General features: G+C 41.5%; 1 protein-coding gene and 1 long non-coding RNA gene across 6 annotated transcripts in view; one reads left to right on the plus strand and one right to left on the minus strand.

Moving 5' to 3' along the window:
• Positions 1-218: 218 nt before the first annotated feature.
• On the minus strand, positions 219-25387 carry LOC138432677 (cyclin-dependent kinase inhibitor 2A-like). 3 transcript variants are annotated; one of them, XM_069574131.1, is made up of 3 exons: positions 6600-7039; positions 3107-3413; positions 219-515 (listed from the first exon to the last, which is right to left on the minus strand). In XM_069574131.1, the coding sequence occupies exons 1-3, from the start codon at positions 6723-6725 to the stop codon at positions 490-492; spliced, it is 459 nt and encodes a 152-aa protein (XP_069430232.1). In that variant the 5' UTR covers positions 6726-7039; the 3' UTR covers positions 219-489. The 3 variants fall into 3 exon arrangements, with proteins under 3 accessions (XP_069430232.1, XP_069430234.1, XP_069430233.1); XM_069574133.1 differs by lacking the exon at positions 6600-7039 and adding an exon at positions 24808-25387 and having other exon boundaries at positions 293-515; XM_069574132.1 differs by lacking the exon at positions 6600-7039 and adding an exon at positions 24904-25112 and having other exon boundaries at positions 293-515.
• LOC138432680 (uncharacterized) overlaps positions 25153-26769 on the plus strand; it is a 66347-nt gene continuing 64730 nt past the window's right edge. For 2 of the 3 annotated variants that reach the window (XR_011253944.1, XR_011253943.1), the window contains exon 1: positions 25165-25755. This is a non-coding gene — a long non-coding RNA (uncharacterized lncRNA). Of the gene's footprint in view, positions 25756-26769 lie in introns of all 3 variants that reach the window. The other variant, XR_011253945.1, reaches the window with a different exon arrangement.

Consider the following 26769-nt stretch of genomic DNA (forward strand, 5'->3'; position numbering starts at 1 on the left):
TTAAATTTTTTTATCCTTGGCTCCACCCCTCACAGGCAGTTTGACACAAGTCATGTAATCCATTTAAGCTTCGTTTTCCTAGTTCACAAAATGGCTGTAATAAAACCAGAGCCTGGCGGGTGCGAGGCTTGAAAGAGGAAGTGTCCTTTTTAGACCTGTTCTCTGGGCACGAGTACTCGTTTCATAAAACCCGATGAAAAGACAAGAACGGTGTCAAATTTTTTTTTAAGAAAACTTTTATAGCAAAATGTATATGAGAAATTTAAGGGAAAGGAAAATCGAAGCCGTTCCATTTTTTTTTTTTTTAAAAAAAGCTTTATTTGATTCTTGCCTGCTAAATCTCTTCAGTCTTGTCCGAGTCTTTGCGACCCCATGGACCGTAGCCCGCCAGGGTACTCCAGGCAAGAATACTGGAGTGGAGGGACCTGGCATTAAGACAGCTGGGAAGAATTAGTCGTGGGTGATGTTCTTTCTCGTATTCCAATGATTTCAATAATTCTTTGGGTCAGAGCTGTCTGTAGATGGCAGAGAGAGAGAGAGAAAGACATTAGAAAACGGAAGTCAAAGACTGTAACACCTCCCTCCTCCTCTCTGCCCCTACCCCCTACCCCCTCGGCAATGCTGACGCCTTGTCCAGGGTCTGTCTAGGGCGTTTGGACCTTCCCAGCCGCCGCGGCACTGACTAGCCTCCGGAGTTTCGCAGCGCGTCCGCTGCCAGTCTGGGCTGCTCCGGGCTCCCCAGCCACTCCCGAAGCGCCCGACGAGGGCAGGGAGACAGCGGTTGAACAGCCCGCGGGGTTGAGAGAACAAAGCGGGTCTATTACTAGTGCCAAGTTGTTTACCACACATAACTCCAGGCGACTGGGGGCGAAGGTGTCGCCGCCTTGCCCTTCGAACGTCCCCAGGTAGCTCTTGCAACTCAGAGCGATTCATCGAACTGGCGTAAGCAGAGAGATCAGGGTTGCTCGGGCTCAGGGGTGCTCTGCAGTCCTATTGTCTTTTTTTCCAGACACCCCTTTCCCAAAGTGGCTAATAGCTCCCTAACGTTTCTAGAACAAAATCTGTGTATGTGTTTTAATATTTATTTATTTGGTGCCCAGGGTCTTAGCTATGACATGTGGAATATTTCATCTTCACTGTGGCACGCGAACTCAGTTGTGGCATATGGAATATAGTCCCCTGACCAGAGATGGATAAAATCGGGGTGTCTTGCATTGGGGAGTCTCAGCCAATGGGAGAGCAGGTTGATCTAACATCCTTTTTTGGATTTACTGGTTCACTACCTTATCTGGTCTCTACCCTTCTCTTTGATCTCTCTGTGCTTTCTCCATCTGGCCTTCCCATCTTCTTAACCTGCCACGTTCTTTTTGGAGTTAAGTCTTTGCACTTGAGAGTTTCCCTGCCTCCAGTGGCTAATCTCTTCTCATAAGTCTGGTTCTCTGACCACTCTTAAGATAGCCTCGCCTCCTATTCACACTTCACTCTTATCCACCACATTAGTTTTACAAACTCACTCTTCCAGATACACGTTATGTTGCTTAAAAAGTCTAGTTTCCCGGAATATAAGCTCAGGGAGGGCAGGACTCCTGTTTTGTCTTGTTCATTTCTGTGCCCGACCTAGACTGGGGCTGATCACACAGCAGAACTTTGAAAAAGATAAGAAAGAAAAAAGAAAGGGTAGGAAGAAGGGGACGTGGTAGGGAGAGAGGAAGGAGGGATCATCCCTACTTGGGTTAAATATTTTAGGCTTGATTATTCATTTGCCTGTGGCCCAATTTGATCATCTAAATCCTTCTCCTCTTCAGCTCCTCCCAGTTCTTACTGCGCTCAACAGCCTTCTGATTGGCCTCTGATCCTTCTCTGGACTTCCCTGGTGGCTCGGACAGTAAAGCGTCTGCCGACAATGCGGGAGACCCGGGTTCAATCCCTGGGTTGGGAAGATCTCCTGGAGAAGGAAATGGCAATCCACTCCGGTTTTCTTGCTTGGAATGGCAATCCTAAGAACAGAGGCCCCTGGTAGGCTGCAGTCCATGGGGTCACAAAGAGTCGTACACGACTGAGCGACTTCACTTTCTTTTCACTTTCCTATGCCACTGCCTTAGGCAAGCTTCAATTTCAGGAGAGAGAGGGTAGCAGGCTAAAGATGTGCGTGCCTCTCATACCCAAGGCGCAGCGCTCAAGACATCTCCCCAAAATCCAGAGCTAGCCTCTACACTCTGTCCTCCTAAGCTCCCCTAGAGCACGAGGAGCCTAGCACCCCAGTTGTGAGCCCAAACAGGATAGGGTTCGGTCTCTTTGAAGTTATGGTTTACCTTAAATTTTCGTGTAATTTCGTATTGATATAATGCTTTAGATAGATAAAACAATTCTGTCTTCAGAAAACTAAGAGTAAAGTTGGTATTTTAGGCAGGTAGGAATGAGGTGGGGGAAAGGGGGCCAAGGGAAAAGAAGTTCTTGTGGTTGTAGAAAAAGGGAAGGAGGACCACATTCCCATCATAACAGAATGCTCAATCAAGGGAGGGAAAAGCTTAAAAGAGTGTTTCTCATAGAATGCAGCAAATCCCAGTGCGCAGAGTTGAGGAGGTATCCGCTCCAGTTGCCCTCAGAAACCACTGGGGGAGCTCTGGAAAACTCCACCGTATTTCGCAACAGCGTCGGGAATGACAGGTGTCTGCCAGATGATGACACGAGAAGCTGACTTTGGAAATCCCAGGCTGGTTCCGCGATCTTGGTAAACTAATGGGAAAAGTGAGAGCCATCGAATGGATGCGGCTGCAGCTCATTTCCGGGAAGAGGGGCCACTCACTAGACCTGGAGCCTCCGGGTTGTTCAGTTCTCCTCAATCTAGTCTAGCTGTGCAGTGTGTTTAGGGGATGGAGGCCCGGTTTCTGCGATGGGCTTTAACGTGCGGAAATCCATCTTGAGATATCCCCGTCCGCAGCCCTAACGTGGTGGCGCGATCGGAGACTGGGGTTGTCCCACAGGTTGGCAGGGTGAGCTAACATCAAATAGCCTACTCTCCTGAGTCCAACTTTCTCTTCTGAAAAGTAAATGCTCTGGGAAGCGGAAGCTCTCTGAGTTCAAACTCGTGGATCCACCACCTCACCTGCGGGACCTTCCGCGGAGTCTGCGCGGGCGTGGCTACCGCCTTCTGTGCTCTCCGTGGCCGCGCGCAGGTACCGGGCGACGTCGCGGTGGCCCCGCTCCTCGGCCAGGTCCACGGGCAGGCGACCCCAGGCATCGCGCACATCCAGCCGCGCCCCGGCTCGGTGCAGGGCCACCAGCGTGTCAAGGAAGCCCTCCCGGGCGGCGTCGTGCACCGGCCGGGTGAGGGTGGCGGGGTCCGCGCAGTTGGGGTCCGCGCCGTGGAGCAGCAGCAGCTCGGCCACGCGGGCGCTGCCCATCATCATCACCTGCCAGAGAGAGCAGAGTGGTCAGGACGGCTGGGGGCAGGGGCAGGATTAAAGAAACTACTTGTAGAACCCGTACTCCCTGCAGATGCGCTTACGATCCGCAAGAATCTAGTTACTTTTTTTTTTCAGTTACCGACTCGCTTAGCCAGTTCTCCTACCTATTCCATTTTTTTTTTCTGTACACAGTTATATTCTTCAGCATTTTGCGGGGTTCCAGCCACGAACAGAACACTACCAGAGTCATAGATAACAGCAAAAGGGTGAGGAACAAACTGACTTCTACTACAGCCTAATCTCCTGTATTTTATTTTGATATGAAATTATGCAAGGCCCAGAGACTTTGTATGGTTCACTGCTGTATGTCCAAGCCCAGAACATGGTAACTGTTTAAAAGTAAAAATGAAAAAAAAAACAACTTAATTCTTGTAAAACGTTAAGCTACCCTTGATTTCCCTGAACGTTAAACTTCAATTTCTTGAAGTATAAAATGAAAAAGTTTGTCTAACCAGTCCTAAAATTCCTTCTTCTGGTAAGCTAAATAATGTTCCCCAAAGATGTCCATTTCCTGATACTCAAAAGCTGTTAACATACTACCTTATGTGAAAAAAGGGACTTTGCGGATATGATTAAATTAAGGATTTTGCGGGCAATTAACCTGTATTGTCAGGGTGGGCACAATTTAATGACAAGTTTCCTTATAAAAAGATCACAGTCAGAGAAGATGTAAGAATGGAAGCAGAGGTCAGAGAGAAAATGCAGGGGCCAAGAGCCAAGGAATGTTGACTGTCACTAAATGTTGGGAGAGGCAAGGAAATGGATTCTTCCTTAGAACTCCCACAGGGAATGCAACCTTGTGGACCCATTTTAGAATTCTGATTTACAGAACCATAAGATAATAAATTTATGTTGATACTAAATTTGTGGTAATTTGTTATAGCAGAAATAGGAAGACACCTTCCAAGATCACACTCTGAGACTTCATTAAAGAGGAGGTGCTCACTTCATTTGGTTCCTAAATAATCTTTGATGATACAAGAGCATTACCAAAGAGGAATTTTGAAAGATTGTTCACAATCACAGCAACTTTGCAATTTGAGTGTTATACATTGGGTGGAGGTGATAGAACATTCTTTTTTAGGGTAACCATTATTTGGTTACATTAGCTACACTATATTGAGGAATTATTTATTTTTAGTTGAGTTCTGTATTAAACTTGAATTAATTTGTTCAAACCAAGGAATCTTAACAAGTTATACTATGCTTGTTGAGTTCTATCCTAGAGAAAGTGAAACTGATTTAATTTTCAAAAAAAAAACCACAGAGAAAATTTAAGTGAACCAACTTGCAGCTACAAAAAGAAAAACAGTGCATTAGAAGAAAGAATTTTTTAAAATAAAAACTGGGGAAATTTACACTATTGGATTTCTCATGGATTATGAATTAATTTCCAAAACAAAGGGGCCACACCCAAGGACACCATAATCTTTTGGAAACTCTACTATAAGTGCCAGAGCTCATATATATATATGTATGTCTCCTTCCATGCTTGTATATAATGCAGGTGAAAATATATTACATGGGTTGGATAAATGAAGTCCTTGGTCTTAGTCATTAAATTGGTTAAAGGTATTATTATATGCTACAGTATTAAAGTATGAAAAGTAACATAATATTTAAATCATAGTAGCAATCCAAAGCAAAAAGAAAATCATTCAAATGAATATTTCTAGGGTACTTAAGTCAAACTGAAGATATAAATTTAATTTAGTCATTAAAATTTTTCTATAAACTAAGTATTTTTAAACACAAATTTGGTTAGGGTTCAAAACTAAAATCATATCCCTTTTGTCGATGCCCTTATCCTATTTAAAAATAATTTAAAGTTAATCATCTAACTTTCTTTTTGTATTTAAACAATAAAGTCTAATATAACATCTTTCAGAACTAGAAGGCTGTAACACCCAGTCTGCAAACTGCTGGCAAAACTTTAGAGATATCCAATTATGAATCATGCATGCATTTTTTAAAAAAAGAACTCATGCTTCTCTTCTACAACCATTCAACCTTTTAATCTCCAAATCTCTCCACATTTCAAATCCCAAATAATCTCAGATTTGAGGATATTTTATTTTTATTTTTGTATCTAAAAGTATATAAAATATATCTGTTCTATGTAGCATAGTTTGAGGAAAGGACGATTCACTTGTGAAATCACTTGTTAAGTTCCAGGTTGAGTTACTTTTCCTTTGTCTTGTTATGCTGGAGTTTTCGCAGTGTACATTTCATATAAATATTATTTTTCAGAATCAGAAATCATTGTCGAAACCTGGAATAAAACTGGAGTGACGGCCAGGAAGAATTTATTTTTAGCCCCAGATTTAGGAAGTTAGTGAAGGCAAAAAAAAAAACAACACACACACACACGGAAAAACGAACTCACAACTCATCCTCACACATACAAAACTGGAGTGGGGAGAGGAGAAATGACATTTTTTAAACTATGAGGAACTGAAAACTTCCCAGGAAATTAATGTATACCAAGTAAGTTTAAAATACCCCAAAAGGTAAGAGACACTCAAGTGGTAACTAAATTGGCAGCATTATTTCAGGCATAATTGCACTAATTTTTTTTTTCATATATGTCTATTTCCTAAACAAGCATATATGTTCCTTACTCGGTTAAAAAAAAATAATAAACACGATATATGGTTGCTTCTGAATAATTTCAATCGACCTTTATTCCAACTTACACAGCAGTAGATTTCCACTGAAATCTCCCTCTCACCGCCCCTCCCCCCCCAACAAAGAAGTCGATCAGCTCCATTCACAATTTTATAAGTTAGGGAGTAAGTGGTCCAGCATGTCTTACTGTCTTTATACTCGTACTCCAGACGTTCGTCAATTTCGTATATCGGTCTATATTAACACACGTAGGTTCTCCCTTCTAGATCTTCACACCGTTTTAGAGATCTGAACCCCACTCGCCTTCTCAGCCAGCTCCGCGGCCGTCCTGAGCCCCCTGAGAGTCGCCGAGAGGTCTCCGATCCCGAACTCGGTCTGAAAAGTCTCCCCTTTACCAAGAAACGCTTACCTGGTTCCGACTCACTGGCGGACCTCGTCCTCCAAAGCCTCTCGCCATCCACCCACCCAGCCGCCCACCTTTCCGCGGCAGACCTGCTGACCCACCTGAATCGCGCTTCGACCGTAACGGTTCGGCGCGTTGGCCAACGCTCCAGCCTCGAGCAGTGCCCGTACCTCGTCAGCCCGGCCCCGCGCGGCGGCGGCGGCCAGCAAGTCAGCCGAGGTCTCCATGCTGCTCCCCAAAGCTCGCCCCTCGCTCCCTCCCTTCCTCCCGCCTGCGTCGAGCGCGGGCGGCCCGCCCAGGCTGCTCCTGAGCTGCCCGCCCCTCCTCTTTCCTCCTACGGGGCTGGCGGAAGCGGCCCCCAGACTCGGCCCCTCGACTCCTCCCGAGGAGTCTTTCCACCCGGGGAGCGCCCTCCACGCGCTCTTCCAGGAGGCGCCCTTTGCTCCTAACGAACAAGACGTCTATGAAGTAGCCCCCGCCGGGCCTCCTCGGTCACAGGTCTGCCGCCCACGCGACCCGAGGCACCGGCCGGAAGCTGTCCGCTCCGGTAGCGCGACGGGACCGCGAAAGGAGGGCGCCCTGGGACCTCCTCCCCGCCCCCCGCCCCCCGCCCCGCGTCCGCGCGCAGCGCGCCCCCACCCCCATCAGAGGCGCACGCGCGGCTCCGAGCGAGTTCACTCCAGCCAAGTGAAAATTCCTCGCGTATACACCCTGAGTGGCGTGAGACAACTGCATAGGATTCCTAACTGCCAAGTTCGAACCAGTGTGTTTGGAGTCATAGGCAAAGTTATTGCTTCCTCTTTTAATCAGAAGAAACAGCCAGCTTGTCCTGGCCCCGAGCGCCCAGGATAGGTATCAGCCATTCCACCATGAGGCTTTCCTTCTTGGAGAGGATACACTCCCCCTCCAACGCTCAGCACCAGGTTTTCGAGCGCTGGCTCGATTATGCCAGAAATTCTAGCTCAAACGTCCCTTCTGGAGAACTGGCTCACGCGCCAGGCTGTGCCTCCCTCCCTCCACACACATGTAAAACGGATGTCGGGGGAGAGCGTTTCCTAGGCTTGCACAATGCCTGGTACTAGTGCCCAGTATACGGGCTGGCTCCGAGCAGATGAGGTCAATTTAAAAGGGATGGTGGAGATTTCTACCTGTACGCAGATAGGAAAGTGGCAAGGGTATCCTTGGGCTTAGTAGGTTCTGTTCTCAATAATTTCTCCTACACCAGAAAACATGCTCATTGCTCTAGGGACAGGGCTGCATTCGGAGATGATTCAGAAAGCAGGCTCACACACTGTCTTGGTGCCACTTCTGTCCACCTTTCCTTCCTGTTAGAAAAACCTTACACTTTTCTTAGTTATAAAATGGAGGGGGGAATAAGAGGTGTCCCTGCTTCCTAGGACTGTTTTGAGTTTTAAATGAATTGATACACACATAAGCATTTAGAACAGTATCACACATCCTAAGCTAATGCCTGTTAGCTCTTAACTTATCCATTTTGAAGATTTTCTTGCAATCTAGGAGACAGAGAAGGAAATGGTTTAGGTAGAATTATCAATATTACATATAAAAGGGCAGGCAAGAAAACCTTAATCACTGAAACAATGATGGACATCTTCCAGTGACCGACATATTTAATGAAAAGTTAATGTTTAATCTGTCTGCTAGATAACCCAGCTCTGTTTTAAAAGTTATATTTCAATTCCTACTTGACTCCTCTTGAAGACCCATGATACTTGACTATACTTTCAGTGGCTGTTAGTTTAGGCAACACATGAGGTTTTAAATAATGACAATTAAAACACTTATGGGACTGGGAAGTCAAGTCCATTATAAAATCCACAATGCATCACTGTGTTATTTATATTTTCCTCCAGGCACCTCTCAAGTATGAGAGCAACAATGATGTGGAAATGTAAACATCTTCTAATGTTGCTTAAGGTATTGTATGATAGAGGAGGGGAAAACAGCAGTTGTGGTAATGAGATGGAGGGAACAGATTTCCCTTGTAATATGTCTGGCTTTTTAGACTAATATCAAAATTAAATTAAACCATTAAAAATAATGGTTCTTAATCTTAGGGCAGGGAGAATAAGCTGTTGAAAGCTATATACCCTCTCCTCCAAAAATAAAATATGCAATTTTATTTAAAAAGTGTGTTCACTGGCACATGTAACTTTTAGGGAATTCAGTAATTCCTCTAAAATTCAACTATAGATTCCTACATCAGGAACTCTTTAAACTCTCGTGCAATATATTGGACTGTTGATCTAGGAAACGGGTGCTCGAACAATATAAAAACATCCGCTGGATGCATTACATATAGATATAGAGGTTGATTTTCTTCCAAAGCAGGTTTTAGACAGGTATGCACTAGCTCCAACACTTACAGTAGAGTTCGCTAAAGACATGGCATCCTTGAGTGTGGCCCCTTTGTTCTAGAAATTGACCCCATACTCAGCCAGCAATCTTGTATAAATAGGTAACTAGCAATAATATGAAAGATTGCCTAGTTTTTCTTTTAAAGAACTACCAAACTCTCAACTTACTCATGTATATTAGATCAGACCTGAGGGGAGAAAAATCTCAGAAGAAATAAAATAGAAAACCCAGGATCCTTGTGCTGGTTATGCTAGTCTCAGATCCCCCATCTGTAAAATGGAGTCATATTTTATGGATTGATAAAATAAGATGATACATGTCAAAGAGCTTTAAAAATTCTAAAGTTTGTTGGTTAGTGTTATTACCCTTCTCAAACTTCCTTCTCTTCCTTGAGAATGGCATGGCCTTATTTAGGTTTGTGCTGTGCTGGCAGTTTTGAAAATCTACACGATGAAATAAAAATCTGTCTCAATTCTCATCTTTTTTTTTTTTTTTCACGATTGCTCACCTCTAAAAATGAATGTTCATTCAACAAGCTCAGAGGTTAAGGGTAGAGCACTGAGTGTGGCGGGGGGCGGGGAAGATATTAAATGTATGGGGCCTGAGTTAGAATGCCTGGGTTCAAACCTACACTTTTCACTTAATCGCTCTATAACAAAGTAACTTAATGTACTTGGAGCTCAGTTTTTTCATCTGTGTAACTGGGATAATAGTACTTGCCTCAAACAGTTGTTGTACAGATTAAACGAAGTATTATATGTAATATGTGTAGAAGAGCAAAGAGAAGCAGAGGATGACACAAGAAAATGAAAATGGAACCAAGCTCATTCTGTGGCTTAGGCAAAGTCTCCATGGATGCTGAAAGCTTATCTTAGTCTTAAAAAATGTGAGTATAAAGATATAAAAGTATAAAGATGTTCCAGGCAGAAGTGAATGCAAAGAGGTTTGGGAAAACAGAAAGTAATTTACTGGGATGCATATGAGAAGCTACCCACTCCAGTGTTCTTGCCCGGAGAATCCCAGGGACGGGGAGCCTGATGGGCTGCCATCTATGGGGTCGCACAGAGTCAGACACGACTGAAGCGACTTAGTAGCAGCATGTGAGAAGCTGGAAAAGTAAACTCCTGAAAGAAAAGCCTGCAAAGGAGTCTGTTAAATGCTGCTTACATGGATCAGAAGGAAAACCAAGAGTGAATGGGATGTCAAGGAAGTGGAGACACTGTGTAGGCCACTTTCACAGATTAGCTGCGATAGTTCAAGGCACGTGTGGTAAGAGGAGGCAGAAGGAAGGTGGAAGAGGCCTGAGCACACATGTGCACTAAAAGAAGAGTACCCGGTGACAGGAAGAAGTGTTAGGAGAAGAAAAAGAGAGAGAGAAATTGAGGACACAGGCAAGATAGGGTATTTCTGGGGACCTGAGGCACCTAAAAAGTCAGGAAGAAATGGGGTACAAAGCACAGGGAGTGATCATAAATTTGACGCAGGAGATTCAGCTAGATGTGAGAAGGGAGAAAAGGTCAGGGCAGGAAGGAAGTTGAAACACTTCCTTCTGTGAACAAAGAAGCCTGGCTTGTTTACAGTGATGATAAGATGGTGGATTAGGAAGTGAGAGTGGTGAAGATTTAGGATATCTGTTGGGAAGAAAGAGGGATGGGCTAAGACAGAAACTGAGAAGCCTTTCCTTCAGCCTGGAGAACTCAGCTGAGGGTAAGTGGCACTACCAGAGCAGTACGTGACTTTTTTATTTAAATTAAAGGAAGCCTTGTGATGATGGTGCTCCTGTGACCCTACAAATCAAAGAATAGTAATTCTAGATGTGACTATTAATTCAACACACCACCAGAAACAGAAAGACAGACATTTGAGAACGTGTTAATAGTATTCTGAAATTAGATTCTGGTTCTTACAAGCCACTGCAGGATTCACAGGGTATGATATGCATGATATGCCCACACATCATTTGAAGTCATTATTTTATCAGGAAAACAGAGGTTATTGGATACATAACTTTGACTTGGTGACAGGACTGTCTGACAACTGAGAGTCTTGATTTCACTAGCTGACATGTTTTTAAAATTTATTTTTAATTGGGGGATAATTGCTTTATAATACTGTATTGGTTTTGGCCATATAACAACATGAATCAGCTATAGGTATACATATGTCCCCTCCCTCTTGAACTTGCTTCCCACCTCCCACACCAAACCACCCCTCTAGGTCACAGAGCACCTGATTTGAGCTCCCTGTGTCATACAGCAAATTTTCACTGGCTACCTAATTTTACATACGGTAATCTACATGTTCCAATGCTCCTCTCTCAATTCATCCCACCATCTCCCTCCCCTACTGTGTCCACAAGTCTCTTCTCTATGTCTATGTAATGACATGCTTTTCCACTGTGAAACCTTTTGAGACTACTCTTAGCTTCAATGTCCACATCTTTAAAATGGACTCTATTTTGCTCTACCTTTCTATCTCATGAGCGTGTTATACCAAGTGAGGCAATATGCATGAAAGCATACATCTCTTTACTGTATTTAATATTAGTATTGTTATAAAAGAACCATTCAATATACAGCTTGAGGTTAAAAATAAAAAATATACAGAATACCCTTGGACAGAAACAAAGAAGCCTGTTAACTGTAGGGAGAAGAAAAGGGGTACGAGCATAAGCATGTGATTTTCTTTTCATATTCTATGACTTATATTGTTGGAATTTTGTACTATATGCACATATTAACCATCTAATTAAGTAAACAGTATCTTTTATTAGACAAATAAAAGTTGTTTTTCGGAAAGCCATTATTCATAATGTTATTTGACAAAGATTAACTGAGTTTGTACTATATGTCAGGCACTTGGCATATAGTGGACACACTATAATTGTGGACACACAAAAAAGAAGGGTCCTTAGTCAAGAGGGTAAATTGGTAACAACCATCAACATGTTTGATTCTCTGGGGGAGAAAGGTGGTCTGGAATTGGGATGTACCCTTCAAGGGAGCCTACATTCACGGCATAGGAGGAGGAAGACACACTCTGATCTGTGCACGTCAGTGTGCACACTGTAGTGTGGTAATACACTTCAGACTTGTATTATCAGGAAAAAGATGCTGTGTTTCAGGGCCTGGAGAGGTTCCAATCATTAAGGTGATCTCATTAGGAAAAAGCTTATCAGAGCCGGTATGCTCAGTTAACAGTGCTTCTAGACATATCTGGGTTGAGCCTGAATAAATGGGCTCCAGGGTTGAATGAATGCAGATGGTGACTGCAGCCATGAAATTAAAAGATGCTTACTCCTTGGAAGGAAAGTTATGACCGAGCTAGACAGCATATCAAAAAGCAGAGACATTATTTTGCCAACAAAGGTCTGTCCAGTCAAGGCTATGATTTTTCCAGTGGTCATGTATGGATGTGAGAGTTGGACTGTGAAGAAGGCTGAGCGCCGAAGAATTGATGCTTTTGAACTGTGGTGTTGGAGAAGACTCTTGAGAGTCCCTTGGATTGCAAGGAGATCCAATCAGTCCATTCTGAAGGAGATCAGTCCTGAGTGTTCATTGGAAGGACTGATGTTGAAACTGAAACGCCAATACTTTGGCCACCTCATGCGAAGAACTGACTCACGTGAAAAGACCCTGATGCTGGGAAAGATTGAAAGTAGGAGGAGAAGGGGACGACAGAGGTGAGATGGTTGGATGGCATCACCGACTCAACGGACATGAGTTTGAGTAAACTCTTGGACAGGGAGGCCTGGTGTGCTGTGGCCCATGGGGTCGCAAAGAGTTGGACACGACTGAGCGACTGAACTGAACTGAACTGAAAGCAATGGAAGAATAATTTCAGGCACTCCTTTTAATATACAAAGAGATAGTAAAGTAAAGAAAAGCCCAGGCCTAGCTCCACCACCAACTTTATCACCTTGAGAAAGTAATACTTTATTCTGGTGTTGATATCTTCAAAGTGGGCACAATAACAGCTGTACTTCAAAAGAGATTTGTTCAGCCAAGAAAACTGCCCCTCAAAGTGCCCCCTGGGTAAGAATTCTAAGAGCTTAGTGTCCAAGCTTGGCATTTTAAATGGGAAAGAACTTTCTTGGGTGAAAAATGACAAAGAACACAAGGTTTTCCTTTAATTATTTATTTATTTTCCCACAGGGATAAAATGTAACTTTAGTAGAAGGGGAGATCTCTGAGAAATGAAGCAGATCTCTGTAACAGGTTAGTTAAAAATAGGGAATGTGCCCCCAGAAATGATATCTTTGGAAAATGCAAGATGGAGGCATGTTTTCTTCTCCCCCTCCTTTTAAAAAAACTATTCTCTAGTTAAATTCAATACAGCACAATTACTGAATATCTGTTATGAATAGGGCACTCTTTCAGGGACTCTATGATTTTTCACTTGCACTCTGAATTATTATAAAATTTATCTTCCTGCTCAAACAGGATGTGGGCAAAGAGCACAAAACACAAATTCTCTTTAACTTATTATAAACCCGACGCATAATTATAGATAAGTCCCAATTTCTCAGTCCTGGTTTCCAAAGTATTAATTGGGTGTAGAATCTGCAGTACCTATCATCATTTTCCCAAGATGATTTTGAGGATACCTTGTAAGTATATGTTATACAGCAGCTGTCTTTTCCAAAGTGTGTGCAAAACATATGTGATTTTAGATCTATATAAGGAGTTTACTATTAAAACTATTTCTAGAGTGGACTCTTGTGATATGAGGACTCTATAAATCATGAAAATGATTAATCTCTAACTAAATTGTTTTGTAAATGTCTGTTTTTGTTTGTTGATAAGTTTCTTTTGTTGAATTACTTACGCTTATCTGTGGCTACTTAACAAGTTGAAAAAACTAAAAGGTAGCACTGTATGTGTGTGTATGTGTCTCTCTTTATATATATATAGTATGTGTATATATAAGTATATAATATGTATTTGTGTGCATACATGAATAATTTGTTTATATGCACAGAATATGGAGAATTAGAATTAGCCTCATCCTAAGGGACAAAATAAGTAAAGCATATAATTAGAAGAGAGAGAAAGAAGGAAATAGAAACAAGAGAAAATTCATTCCAAATTGCCAAGAAAATAATAATGGCTACCATTATTGAACCCCAACTATGTGATAAGCATTAAGCAGCTTTAGAGACATCATTTCTAATCCCACCACTATCCTGTGGGATAGAGAGTATTATCCTTCTTTCCTAAATCAGAAAAAAAGAAGCTCAGAGTGCTTAACTCACAATGCACAAAGAGATGCACTTCCAGCTCAAGGTTCCCAGTTCCGTCTGAGAGATGCACTAGGTCTCCCTGCTGATTGATCTGTACAATATGTAGTGGACAACTCAGCAGTGCTTTCTCTTCTTTGAGAACTATGCCATCAGGCAGGTTGTGAATTCTAGACCAAGGTGACAGGATCTCCACTTTTGGGAATTACCATGCTTCTGTGTGATTATTCCTGGCCAATAATACACATGGGGACAGAAATTTGGATCTTGAAGTCCCCTCAAAGTCACTTAATCCAGTCCTCTCATTTTTGAATGACTTTTTCCTGATTATAGTTCCCATATGCAAAAAAGGTAAGAAACGAGCTTTATAAAGAAAATGAAAAATTATACTACATAGAAACAAGAACAACATTTTGAAATATTTCCTTCCTGTCTTTTATCCTTGCTCAGTTCTTGTGCATATAACCCAGTTTTGAAATGAACTTTTCCTCTTACTCGTTAGAGCATTTTCGCAAATTCTCCAAAATCACTTTATAAACACTACTTTTAATTTGCTGCAGCATACTCTACTTGGGAGAAAATGTTTACCTACTGATGCCCCTGTTGTCAGATATTTAAGGTTTTTCAAAATTTTTGCAATAAATAGTATTGCAGATTTTCAAAGTATAAGTCTTGTGACACATTAAAAAATTGTTTTTCAAAAAGTTACCCCTTTTATTTATAAATGGAGGGGTAATGCATCGCCATGATTACTCAGCAAGTAAATGTTTCCTGCAGATCTTAAACCCAGTCCTCCTTCATGTTCTTTCTTGGGCCACAGCAACTTACTCTGACTGTGACAAATGTGGTTGGTGAGGATGTCAACCACACCCTTAAATAATGATCTTGGAGAAGACACAAGTGCAACATGGGTAATGGAACAATCTTAGTTTTTATACTCAGGTAGCCCTCATCCTTCATTGACCAGTTCTGTGGACTTGAATAAATGACATAAACTTTCTGAGCCTCCATTTCCTTACCTCTCGAAGTGGGGAATAAAACATATCTCATAGAGTTATTATAAAGAATATAGAATGTCAGATATAGAAAAATCCAGGTACACAGTAGGCTCTCAATAAATGGAACTTATTTTCTTTTTTTTTTTAAAAAAAGGATATGACATTTATCATCATCTTATTCATTTAGACCATCTGCCAAATTTTTTTTTTTTTCTCATTACTGTACGTTCTGGCAGGTATCTGTGGATTGAACAAGCAAACTCCTTTCCAAAAGGTGTGATTAATTCTGTCTTCTTTGAATTCTAATCCCATGAAAACAAAGCTTCTTTGTAATCATGTTGGCTGTATTATAATAAAAGTACTTCCACAAAATCTTTCATTAAATCATGGGAAGTAACAAAGGATTGTGTCCCTATGTTCATTCAGTGTTTCCCCTGCATTCATTGCCACCCACCACCATTCCCTGGATTGCAGTTCAAGCAGAAAGTACAATGGAGAAACTATAGGCAAAATTGTAAAGTTTACCTTCTCTAAGCTTCTGTTCCCAACCTCCCTCTTTTTTCTCCTTGATGGGATAGATTTTCTCCTTTCAAACATGAGTTGCTGTCTTAATTGCTAACCTTGAAGACATATAGTATTCCCGCGTACAGTATGCTGACGCTTGTATGTGCTAGTATCAACTTGAGAAAGTGAAATTCACAGAGAAGTAACATTGTGTTTAGTTTTTACTCTTGGTGGAAGTTGAGTGTTCATGGTTGATCAATAGGGTTTAACGATGATACTCTAATTTCCAGTAGCCTAATACTTGAGTATTCTAATACATCTATATTGAAGCTTTCCTCTTCAAAGGGAGACCTATTTACCACCCTCCCCACAACTATCCTTTAAGAGCAGTCTTCTTGGGGCTCTAGAGTCTAACTGTTATCTTCATTTTTTTTTTTTCTTTCCTGGACTTCTGAAAATTCTGAAGCCAAACTACCGTCTGATATTGTAAAAGATCATAAGAAAATTTTCTGTGTTGGATCACTCTTCCTGGAGTCACATTCTTTGCCCACTATGGGATTAAACTGCTCTGGAAGGAATCAACTTCATGATCATATACGTCAATTCTGAATAAATTATAAAATGCTTTCTATTCATGTTTTAGCACCTTTCACTTACAGATTTAACATTCCCACTTATGCTTTTCCCTTGAGACTCTAGATTGAAGATATACTTTTATAGTTCTCTATCTTATGGTTAAGATGATAACTCTCAGACTTTATTTTTCAAAAAAATTATAATGGGATATTTTTTGTTTACTCTGCACTAATTTTATATACCTAAGTCAATTTTGCCCAAGGAAGTATATTCAGTATATTTTGTCTCTTTGATAGCCTACTAAATGTGAATAAGAATAGTTGGAAGTTATCTTCCAAGGCAGACATTTTGAAGGTTTTGAGGATGACTTTAACGTTTCTTCCCCATTTTCTGTCCACCACACACACTCACACACACTGCTGCTGCTAAGTCACTTCAGTCGTGTCTGACTCTGTGCGACCCCATAGATGTCAGCCCACACACACATGCTCAAATACACACACACACTCACACACACAACCCTATGCATGCACATTTTTTACCAAAGAACTTTTAGGAAAATCTGTGCAAAAACTATTGATTCAGATACACTGCAGCAACCTTTCTGAAGGAATCAAGAACCCATTATGCATGTTCCCTCCAAAAATTATTTGGGGTTATTAAATTTTTTGATAAGTTAAAGGCAAGCTAATAACTTTTTTCAATTTTCTAAAACCAATTTAATTTCTTATTTTAGAAAATAGAGGTTCATGACTATTGTTAATATCTATTTAATAATTATGAATACTAGAAAAGTTTGGGATCACACTACAAAGGCCATCATGCAGGGATTCTTTAAACCTTTATACTGATTTTCTGCATAAACTTACCTGACACCTTGGAATACATCAGGGATTTGAATAAATATACATATGTTTATTATGATATGCATATTCTTTAAAACAGAGTTCAGGAATTCCTAGCTACTCTAAATAATTATAGTTAAGAAGGCATTTACTGTAAAAGTAAACTAATGTGCTTTTAAGGATGTAGTTTAATTAGGCACTTTAATAAAAGCTGACCAATGTATGTGATGGATTGAAAGTTTACAATGCCTCTTTACATATGCTATTTGTACTAGTTCTTACTGGATGAGTACTAGAGGGTACCACCTCAGGTTTACAGATGAGAAAATGGAAGCACTGCGAGTTTTCAGTATTAGTCCTAATACCACACAGCTAGTAAGTAAAAGAAATCACAGACCACATATTACAAGAAAGTGACATTTCTACTTGGTGCTTCAACTGATCCCTATGCTGGTTGCATAGGTTTCCTAGTTATTGATCTTAAATTGAAGCGGAAGCGAGTAATTTAATTTATAAGGAAGTTTTGAGTTAGTTTTATTCTGGGCAAGATACAAATTTCTAAAACAAGTTAATCTTGTTTTATTATGAGATTCAGAGGCTTTTAGAGCCTAAAAGGGACTTCAGTTATTAAACTGCCTTATTTTTCAGAACTTTTTCATTCACCTAATCAATATATATTTGCTAGAATATATGTAGCTGATGCTGAATAAAATGTAGATCCAAGAGAGTTAAGCAATTTACAAAATAACTAACTATAAGAGATGGAACTGAAACTATATGTATAGTTATATATAACATGTATATATATATAATTATATATAATACATATATATAATATGTGTATATATATATAAAACATGTATTCACTCAAGAGGCAGTTATAAAGGGCTAAGTTAGGGCATTTAGTGCAAGAAGCACACCTGGTTGAATTTGGCATGTTACTAGTCAATGACTTTTGACAGACCATTTGCAACCCAGTCTATGAAATAAGAGAATAAAACCCCTAGAACAAAAGGAAAATGTGACAATTAAATGAAATAATATAAGTTGATGTGCTCTATTACTGTTAATAATCTCCTCATAATTATTTCGAGAGAAAAAAGAAAGCAAACTTGACCATATACTTTTAGAAGAAAGTTTTAACAAGTTTCTTTTCAAAAATTGTGTTACATAAAATAAATTCAGTTTCAACTATTCAGTATGTAAATTGAATGGAGTAAAATTCAAAGTGTCCATGTTGCATGTACATGTAACAATTATTTCAGAGTTAAAATATACTGCTAGTTCTATAGGCTGGTAAAGATTTGCAACTGGGGGGATACCCTGTTTTGGGATAGTTGCTGTTTCTTTAAATTGGGTGAAAGAGTTGTACAATTGCTGAGTCAGATGATCTGGCAGCCAGAGAGATTCAGAGCAAGAAAATGGTGGCACTCAAAAAAAGAAAGTAAAACGTAAGTTCCCCCCAATAAACCAGCAAACTAATAGGTGTAACATTAGAAAAATGTAGTTTAAAAGCAGAAAAATTATGACTATAATTGGGAAAGCATAATATTGTAGTTTTACCCATAATTGCAAATTCTTTTTAAGCTTACACTATTTCTAAATATATTTTCTCCTCACCAACGTGTTTTTACAGACACAAAGACCCATCATTGTGTCTATAAGTGCTTTATTCTGTTATGGGTACATTTTACTGTAATTTGCCTTGATCATAAATAAATATAATTTAAACCTGTAAAATACTTCTATGTTTTCTTTTCCTTCTCTTAGATAATTTTAGTGTGTTATGTTTATTGCTTGGTTTCCGATTTGGAAAATAAAATAAAATGAAAAAAAAATCCCATATTACTTATTACTCTATCTATCTAGCACTATCCATCCTATGTAAACAACCGTAAGTATATATAGTGCTTCAAAAAGATATCATTAATGTCTTTTGTGGAAATTTTCTGTCTGGTGCTACAAGCTTTAATGCACAAGTATATCCTATTACATCCTTTGCCCTCAAATGTGTTCTGATTGTAGAGACCTGGCATCTAAGAGATGATCTTTTCCAAGTCACATGGAGAATCACATAATACTAATAAAGGGTCCCCTTCATTTGGTAAAATAGCTCCTCCAATGATTTATTCAGATTCTCAATGTCCTACCTGGGACCCAAAGTGTGATTCTAAAGTTTTAAATCTTATCTAAAAGTCTGAATTTCAATTTAAAAGTAAATAATCAAAAATAAGTTTAAAAAAACCCAATGTTGGCCATATTTGTCCCAAGGAGCTATATCTTAACAGAATCCCTCTCAAATGCTTTAAAATGCAAGTTATTGGGACTCCAAAGCAAATCTGCTCAGTTAGATATTCTGAGAATGAATTACAGAAATATGTATTTTAAAGAGCAGTCCAGGTAATGATGCTGCTGATAACCTTCGCCTTACTTCTTGAACTTCACTGATTATTCTCATGATTAATTTAAGAAAAGACATATTGATTTACACCACTCTGATGGCATAGCTTTGTTAGTTTCAATTTGTTTAAGAGATTACATATCTTTGTTCATACAATGCTGAACCTCCACAATCTGCAAAACTTTCCTTCCTTGAGGAAAAAAAAACACCTCTGGCTGTGCAATCATTTAAATAAATTCTGAGATTTTCTTTTTAAAGGTAAAGGGGGAAACTGAGAGCTAGTTGAAGAAAAATTAAAAAGTCATTTGTAATAAAAATTTAAAAATCAACTTATTCTTTTCCAAAGGACCTCTGAGGCACTGTAATTTTCAATCTTGTAGTTGACACTTTAATTCTTCCTTTCTATTACTTCTTTCTGATTATGTAGTCCTGCCCAACTGCAACAATCACTCCAGTTTTTATGCAAACTGCACTGACAAGCAGAGATTATCTTTGCTCCTTCTTTCTTTAAAAAGCAAATGTTATTGACATATAGTAAATTCAACAATTGTCAATGCACATGGGATTGCTGAACAAACTTTGAAAGACCATGAATTAGGATTCGGAGCCTCTGCGGAGGCCCCCAGTTGGTGGGCATTTTCTAAGGTAGAGTAGTCTTTAAAAAGAACTCCTTTTTCCTGCTAAACAAAATATTTATTACTAAGGTTGTCTCCATCAGTTGGCTTGCTGACACAGAAGCTGACCTTATTTTCAAACTTACTTTTTTTTTCATTCTGATAAATATCTTTTTAATGTTTTAACGAAGGAGAAAGGTTTTCAAATACCAGGAAAGCTTCAGTATAAGAAGAAACCTACTGCGAGACCATATCACTGGAATATTACGGACCGGACCGTTCTTTATACCACCTTGCATCCCAGACAGAGAAACAAAGAAACCCAGGCCTGTCAACACTCTGGTCGCCCCCTAGCCTGGAAGGTAAAGGAATAGTCGCCAAAACTGGGAAGTGCACCTCGGAGTGAACCTGTCCCATCTCGCTCTCATTCTCGCGGGCTGGGGGGCGGGGGGAGGCCTAGTCAATTTCAAGCTGGAGAGGTGACCCAGAGATGTCCCCTGTCATGCTTTCAACCCTCTGAAAGCCACGAAGCCCACTCAGACTCCACTTGCCCTCACGCCTCTCTCACCTCTGTCAGCCCGCGCCCTGCTCTGCGTTTAACCCTTGCTCTGCTCTGTTACTTTGATGAAATATTACATGCGGAAATAGCTGTGGTGAGGAGGAGCGAGGCCCAGGGAAGGCTAAAAGTAGAAAGGGCGCGTTCGAGGAGTTGGGTGATAAATGGGTCAGCGTCTAGCTCTGGCTGGAGGGTCCTACCCCAGCGGCCAACAACATCCGAAGCATCTCTAAGAATTGATTCGGTGGGGATATGAGTCAAGGAGGGTGGCTGGGGTTGAGAAGCGAAGGGGCCGGTACAGAGCAACTTCGAGTCTCACTTCCTTCTAGACCTCACTTTGAGGTCCTGGCAACAACCACGGAGACCCCAGCCTAGCTTTGGGAAGTGGCAAACCCCACTTTGAAGTCGTCTAGAGAGGACTTGGGAGAAGGGATCCGGAGAAGGAGGCAAGTGCTAGAACTGGAGAGGCCTAACACCCAGGCGCCTTGAAAACAGGTAGAGCCACCCATTTATCAGTTATTTAAAAACGAACTACATTGTGAATAGGGACAGCGTGCCCTAGAGTCAGAACCCTTGCAGACTCTCTCCAGACCTTAAAGTCACCTTTTTTTTAGTTTTTTATTTTTTTAATTTTCAAATCTTTAATTCTTACATGTGTTCCCAAACATGAACCCCCCTCCCACCTCCCTCCCCATAACATCTCTGTGGGTCATGAATATTTGTGCAACAGAATACTTTCCTCATCCTTTCTAAGTAAGGTCTTAGTTCGCTATACTATAGGAAAATAAGGTTTTTATCTTTTCTTTCTTTTTTAACTGGTGATGGTCATAGCACTTTGGAAAACTCAAAAGTATAAAGAAAAGATAAAAGACCACCAACCATCTTGAGGAAGCCACTATAAATATTTTGTTACTGTGTGTGTGTGTGGAGAGAGAGAAGCAAGAGTAAGAATTGTTTACTGTTACTGCTTTAAATCTTGCTTTTAAAAAAATCACTTAATTTTATAATGTAATAATTTTACATTCTATTAAATATTCTTAAAAAACATGATTGCCTATAATGATCCAGATCTGAAATATTTCAGACCTAATTCCAGAGTATAATTCAAAATAATTTAACAATGTGATTGCTAGAATTTTAGGCAATTTTCAATTTCTTGCTACTATTTGTTTGTATCAATTTTTGTCAGAAGTTTTCTTTCCTTAAAATGATGCCTACTTGTAGAAAAGCTAAATAAAAGTGTATGGGTATTTAGAAGCTCTCGATATACAATGTAAAAAATGTTCTTGCTGGTGAGGTGTTTACGAAAGTGCATTAATCTTCAGTCAGTAAACAGACACAGTATTCATCATCACGTATGTGAAAATCAGAATCTAGAGAGCTGTAGGTTTTTTTTTTTTAAAGCTATTCAATATTAGAATTTTATGTTTAGAAAATGAAACTATACCCATTGTTTACATAATTTAAACTACAGAAAGGAAACACCACTAAAACTTTTTATCAGGCTGGATTTTGGAGCAGAGAGGATTCTCTGGCCTAGAGTGTTTTAGGATGGAGTAGGGCAAATGAGGTTGTTATGCTTTTCAAAAAGGACTAAAGGTTTTAGAAGCAAAAACACTGGGCCAAATGTTCAGCCTTCCTTGAAGAAAGTATATTTTGAGATGATATAGATCACTTTATTATCAGGAGTCACTCACATGTTGGGAAAATGATTTAGCTTAACTCTATCATGGTAGTTACTAGTGATAAACTAATACGTAATTAGCAGACCTGTAAAATATTGTGGATGCAGACAGCAATAGGCTGTGTTGAGAATGGATAAACTAATACGTAATTAGCAGACCTGTAAAATATTGTGGATGCAGACAGCAATAGGCTGTGTTGAGAATGGACATTTTAAAATTCGAGTCCCCAAAGAAGTAAATGAATATTGTCTTATTTCTGATAGCTAAAGATCATGTACACATTGGGAATAATGGTTTAAGCTAACTGTATAGTGCTTACCGTCAGAAAACACTGTGCCGTTAAAGGAGGGGAAAACCCCTAAGAGTTCCCAGATAGCAGTAAACAAATAAATATTTAATTTCAGAAAAGTATGACTATTTTATAAATACACCAAGGTAGAGGTAACAAGTCAATTAGTGTAATTCATCAGGCATGTATGGATAAGAAACTAGTAACATGAAATTTTATTATATACAGTTTCCAGTCATATAAAAAAGTCATAATGAATATATTTGCAAAACTATAAAACTATGTTAAACTAACAATACCATACAGGTCAGCATTAATGTTAAATAATTCATACAAGTTATATTTTTAGCCCTGTGGCTCTCAAGGAATTGTATGAGTCCCAACATAATTACCATCCACATATATTGTTAAATCAGCACAACCGTAGACATAATATATATAATTGTGAAATATAGAATTACATGCCATTTATAATGAATACTTCCAGATTTTTTTTATATATGTGTAAAATTTCATATACGAAGTTGGAGAATTGCACATATTTTCAAAATATTCTATTTTATCCAAGCCATGTGTTCTGACATCAGATATTTGCTGAAAATTGGGCTTTTCATATGATCATTGCATTTTTAAATAGCTTTCATTCCTGAAAATTGACTTATACTTAATAAGAAATAAATGGCTATTTTCAATGAACCTATCATTTTTATATTTTAACTCTTTATACAACAAATATATTATAAAATGAATATTTCTCTAACTTAAAATAATCACAATATTATCCTATGTACTCCTAAAATAGAAATCAAGTAATTACAGTATTTACATAGGTTAAAAATTTCTACCTCGTTACTATAGGTTTTTGGATGCAACTTAATAATTTAATAAAATAGCTTTATAGAGAGAATAAAATTAAAAGTGAAGATATTAAAAAACATATCATAGTGGCTAAATGCTTGCTGGTACAGATAAAGCACCGTTTAAAAAATGGGATTCTGTTAGTGTTTTAAAATGAACTGAAATCAAATCCAGCAACACCCCTTGAAATTTTTTACAAGCTACTTCTACCAATGCTCAAAAATAACTGAACTTACAATAAAAATATGAAAAAGAAAATGTGCACTTTCCCTATCAATTGTTGTAGATTTTCGCCAATAGAATTGAGACACCTAATTAAACACGGATAGTGTTAACAGTTTTACATTTACATGTCAAAAAATCTACTAACGTTAAAATAAAAAAATTAATTCCCCCCTATGCTGGCCTTTGCTTTTTTCAAAACACATATTCCCAGGGAAATAACGCCACAAAGAAGGCCACAAAAATGAAGCCTCACTAAATTGTTTTTGGATTTTTTATCCTGGTTCTAATTAGGACTCTCTATATTGTAACTATATATATATATTTCAACTATTCTGGTCATCGACTGTGTAAAGAATTATCTGATGTGAGGACACAACTTCCTAGATTTCTGTTTTTCAAGAAGTAGGCCTCATTTTGGGCCTTTTAGTTGGGGCCTGAGATGATTAAAATATGATCGATGCCATCCTTGGGCTCCACACTGTAGTTCTGGCTTCTTCTAAACATATGGGCATTGTCCCGACTCTAGATAACACCAGGCCGCTAAAAAAGAAATCTCCATCTCACTGCGAAAGTCAATCTCTCCTTTGACTTGAAAAAGCAAGTGACTGCTCCTCTTAGAAGTTACTGATCCTGCGATCAATATTACTACTTCGAGAATAATAGTAATATTTGAGGGCGCGAGCCCCCACCCTCAAACTTCCCCCACTACTGCAAGGAGAAAGGGTTGACCCGGCATGAAGAAAAAAGGCGGCCTCCAGAAATCTAAGACCGTTAGTAATACTTTCCTTCAGGGCACAATAAAGTGCTTTTGAAATACACCTTGTGTGTGGATGTGTGTGTTTGTTTATTGATTCTCAGTCAGGAGTGACTGACTTCTAGAGTAGGTTTGGAATCTCCCGGTTTCCCCCAGAGTTTCAAGAACTTAAGGAGGTGTGTGAAGGGGGCTCTGGGCTCAACATGCTGGGAGAACTGCACCTCGGAGAAATTGTAACCCATATGCGGAGAAAGTGGAAGGAGCTTCCAACCCCCGTTACAGCCTCCTCCAACCTCGTCCGAGGTGACTTATCTGTGCAATAGATTACATCAAACAAAATCACCCAAGGGCCGAGTGCGCCCCTGGATTTTCGAGGCCTTTCCTACCTGGTGTAGGATGCGGTTGCTGCGCTCTGCGCTGCCTCCTCACTAGCATCAGCACGAGGGCCACAGCGGCCAGCACACTCGGCGCTGCCCACTCACCCGCTGGCCGCGCGATGTGCACCGTGACTCGTGGTGGGCCGCCCGCGCGCGGAATCCTCACTGTAATCGAGAACCGGCGCACCATGTTCTCGCCGCCTCGGAGCTCGGCGACCGCTGCGCCGCCTTTTGACTTCAGAGGTAGGCAGCTCGGCGCCCGCCCCCCGAGGATCGCAGAGACCCACGCGCAGCAGCCCGCCCATCCCCGCCCCGCAGGCGCGCCCCCGCCCGGGCCGGCGCGCGCTCGCTCGCCCCCAACCTCCTGGGAGCCGAGTCGCTGCACTCAGCGCGCGCGGGAAAGGCGGGCTGAGGCGCCGGGCGGCGCGCGCGGGAGGCTAGCTTCCTAGGTTTCTCTCTCTTGCCCGCGAACCTCTCCTTTTCCGACCTGTCCACACTGCCCCCCTCCCCTATCCCGCCACCTTCCCACCCAGCGCCGGGGAGCGCCACGCGGTGACAGCTCCGGGTTCCTGACGCCACAACGCATCTCCAGGCAGCCCGCCCCCCTCGCAACATCCGTCACCTGACCCGGCCATATCAGGAACCGCCACGGTCCGGCTCTCATCCCTGCTTCCCTGACCTCCTTCCTTTATTCCTCGCGCCCCTCGCTGGGGTAGGGGGTCCTCCCTTTCTTCAAACCGGATTATTTAAAAAACAGAAAGAAAAAAAAAAAAACCCGCAAAGTCATCTCTTGGCTCTATCCGCCATTCAGGAGGCTGGATGTCAGTTTTTGAAAGAAATGGCGCTACGCTCCACTTCTAGATTTGGGAAACCAGCGGAATTAAAGGAAACTGCTGCGACATCTGGACACTGCGTGGCGCTGGCGCCACTGGAGCGGCGGGCCCCGCGCCGGACCAGGTAGGCGGAGCCGAACCCCAACTCCCGCTGGGTCGGGGCGCCCCTTCCCCTCCCAGCTCCACGCGCTGCGGAGGGTTCTGGGCTAGGCCAAGAGTCCATTCACCAGGCAAATTTTATTTTCGGTTTTGACATCCCGCTCAGCGAAGCATCTGAACGCTTCTTCCTCTTTCCTCCTCCCGCCGTGCTCCCCTCCCCCACGGCTGATCCCCGCTCTCCGGGTGTCCCTGCGTCCACCGGTCCTTCCTCCCGCAGCCTTACCCCCCTCCTCCCTCCGGCCCCACGCTCGGACGCGCTTCCCTCTGGCTGCCCGACTCCCCAGCGTGGTCCCTCTTCTCCCCCCTCTTTTCTTACACATCACTGATCCTTTCTTTCTGGACACCCCCAACCCCCTCCCGTGCTGCTGTGGTCCACCCGGCACAGGAAAGCGGGGGAAGGAAAGGAAAGAGCCCCGAGGCGGCCTGGGGACACTCCAAGAGCCAGTTCCAGAGCGCAGTCCCGGCTCCCGGGCTAGAAAGAGCTTTGACGCGGGCTCGCCGGCTCCCCGAAAGCGAGTGGTCCAGCCCAGGACGCCGCTTGCAGGCGGGCGGCGCTGACTCGATGTCCCCAGCTCCTCGGCTCCGAAGTCGGTTTCCATCGGCCCAGAGCCTCGCGGGCTGGAGGCGCGGCCTGGCCGCTCGGCGTGGAAGAGAGGGTGTGGGACTAGGCCCAGCCTTCCGAGCCTGAAAGGTGGACCACATTGAAGTGGCTTCTTTCTTTTGCTTGTGCCCGAGCCTAGTGGCCGAGCTGCAGAAGTGGATCCTTAGTGAGACAGCCGACAGATCCCCTGGAGCAAACGCCGAGCTCACTATTGGAGGAGGCAAGTGGGACTCGGATGGTACGAGCCACCGTACTCTAACGGTGAGGCCAGGTCCCTCTGCACTCGGCTGCTTCCACTCCCCGTCCCTCACTTCCGCACAGGACGCAGCCTCCTGACTGGCCAGTTGAAGTGAGACTCAGGGGCCAGGCTTAAATGTT

This window comes from Ovis canadensis, chromosome 2, assembly GCF_042477335.2.
Source record: "Ovis canadensis isolate MfBH-ARS-UI-01 breed Bighorn chromosome 2, ARS-UI_OviCan_v2, whole genome shotgun sequence".
NCBI lineage: Eukaryota > Metazoa > Chordata > Mammalia > Artiodactyla > Bovidae > Ovis > Ovis canadensis.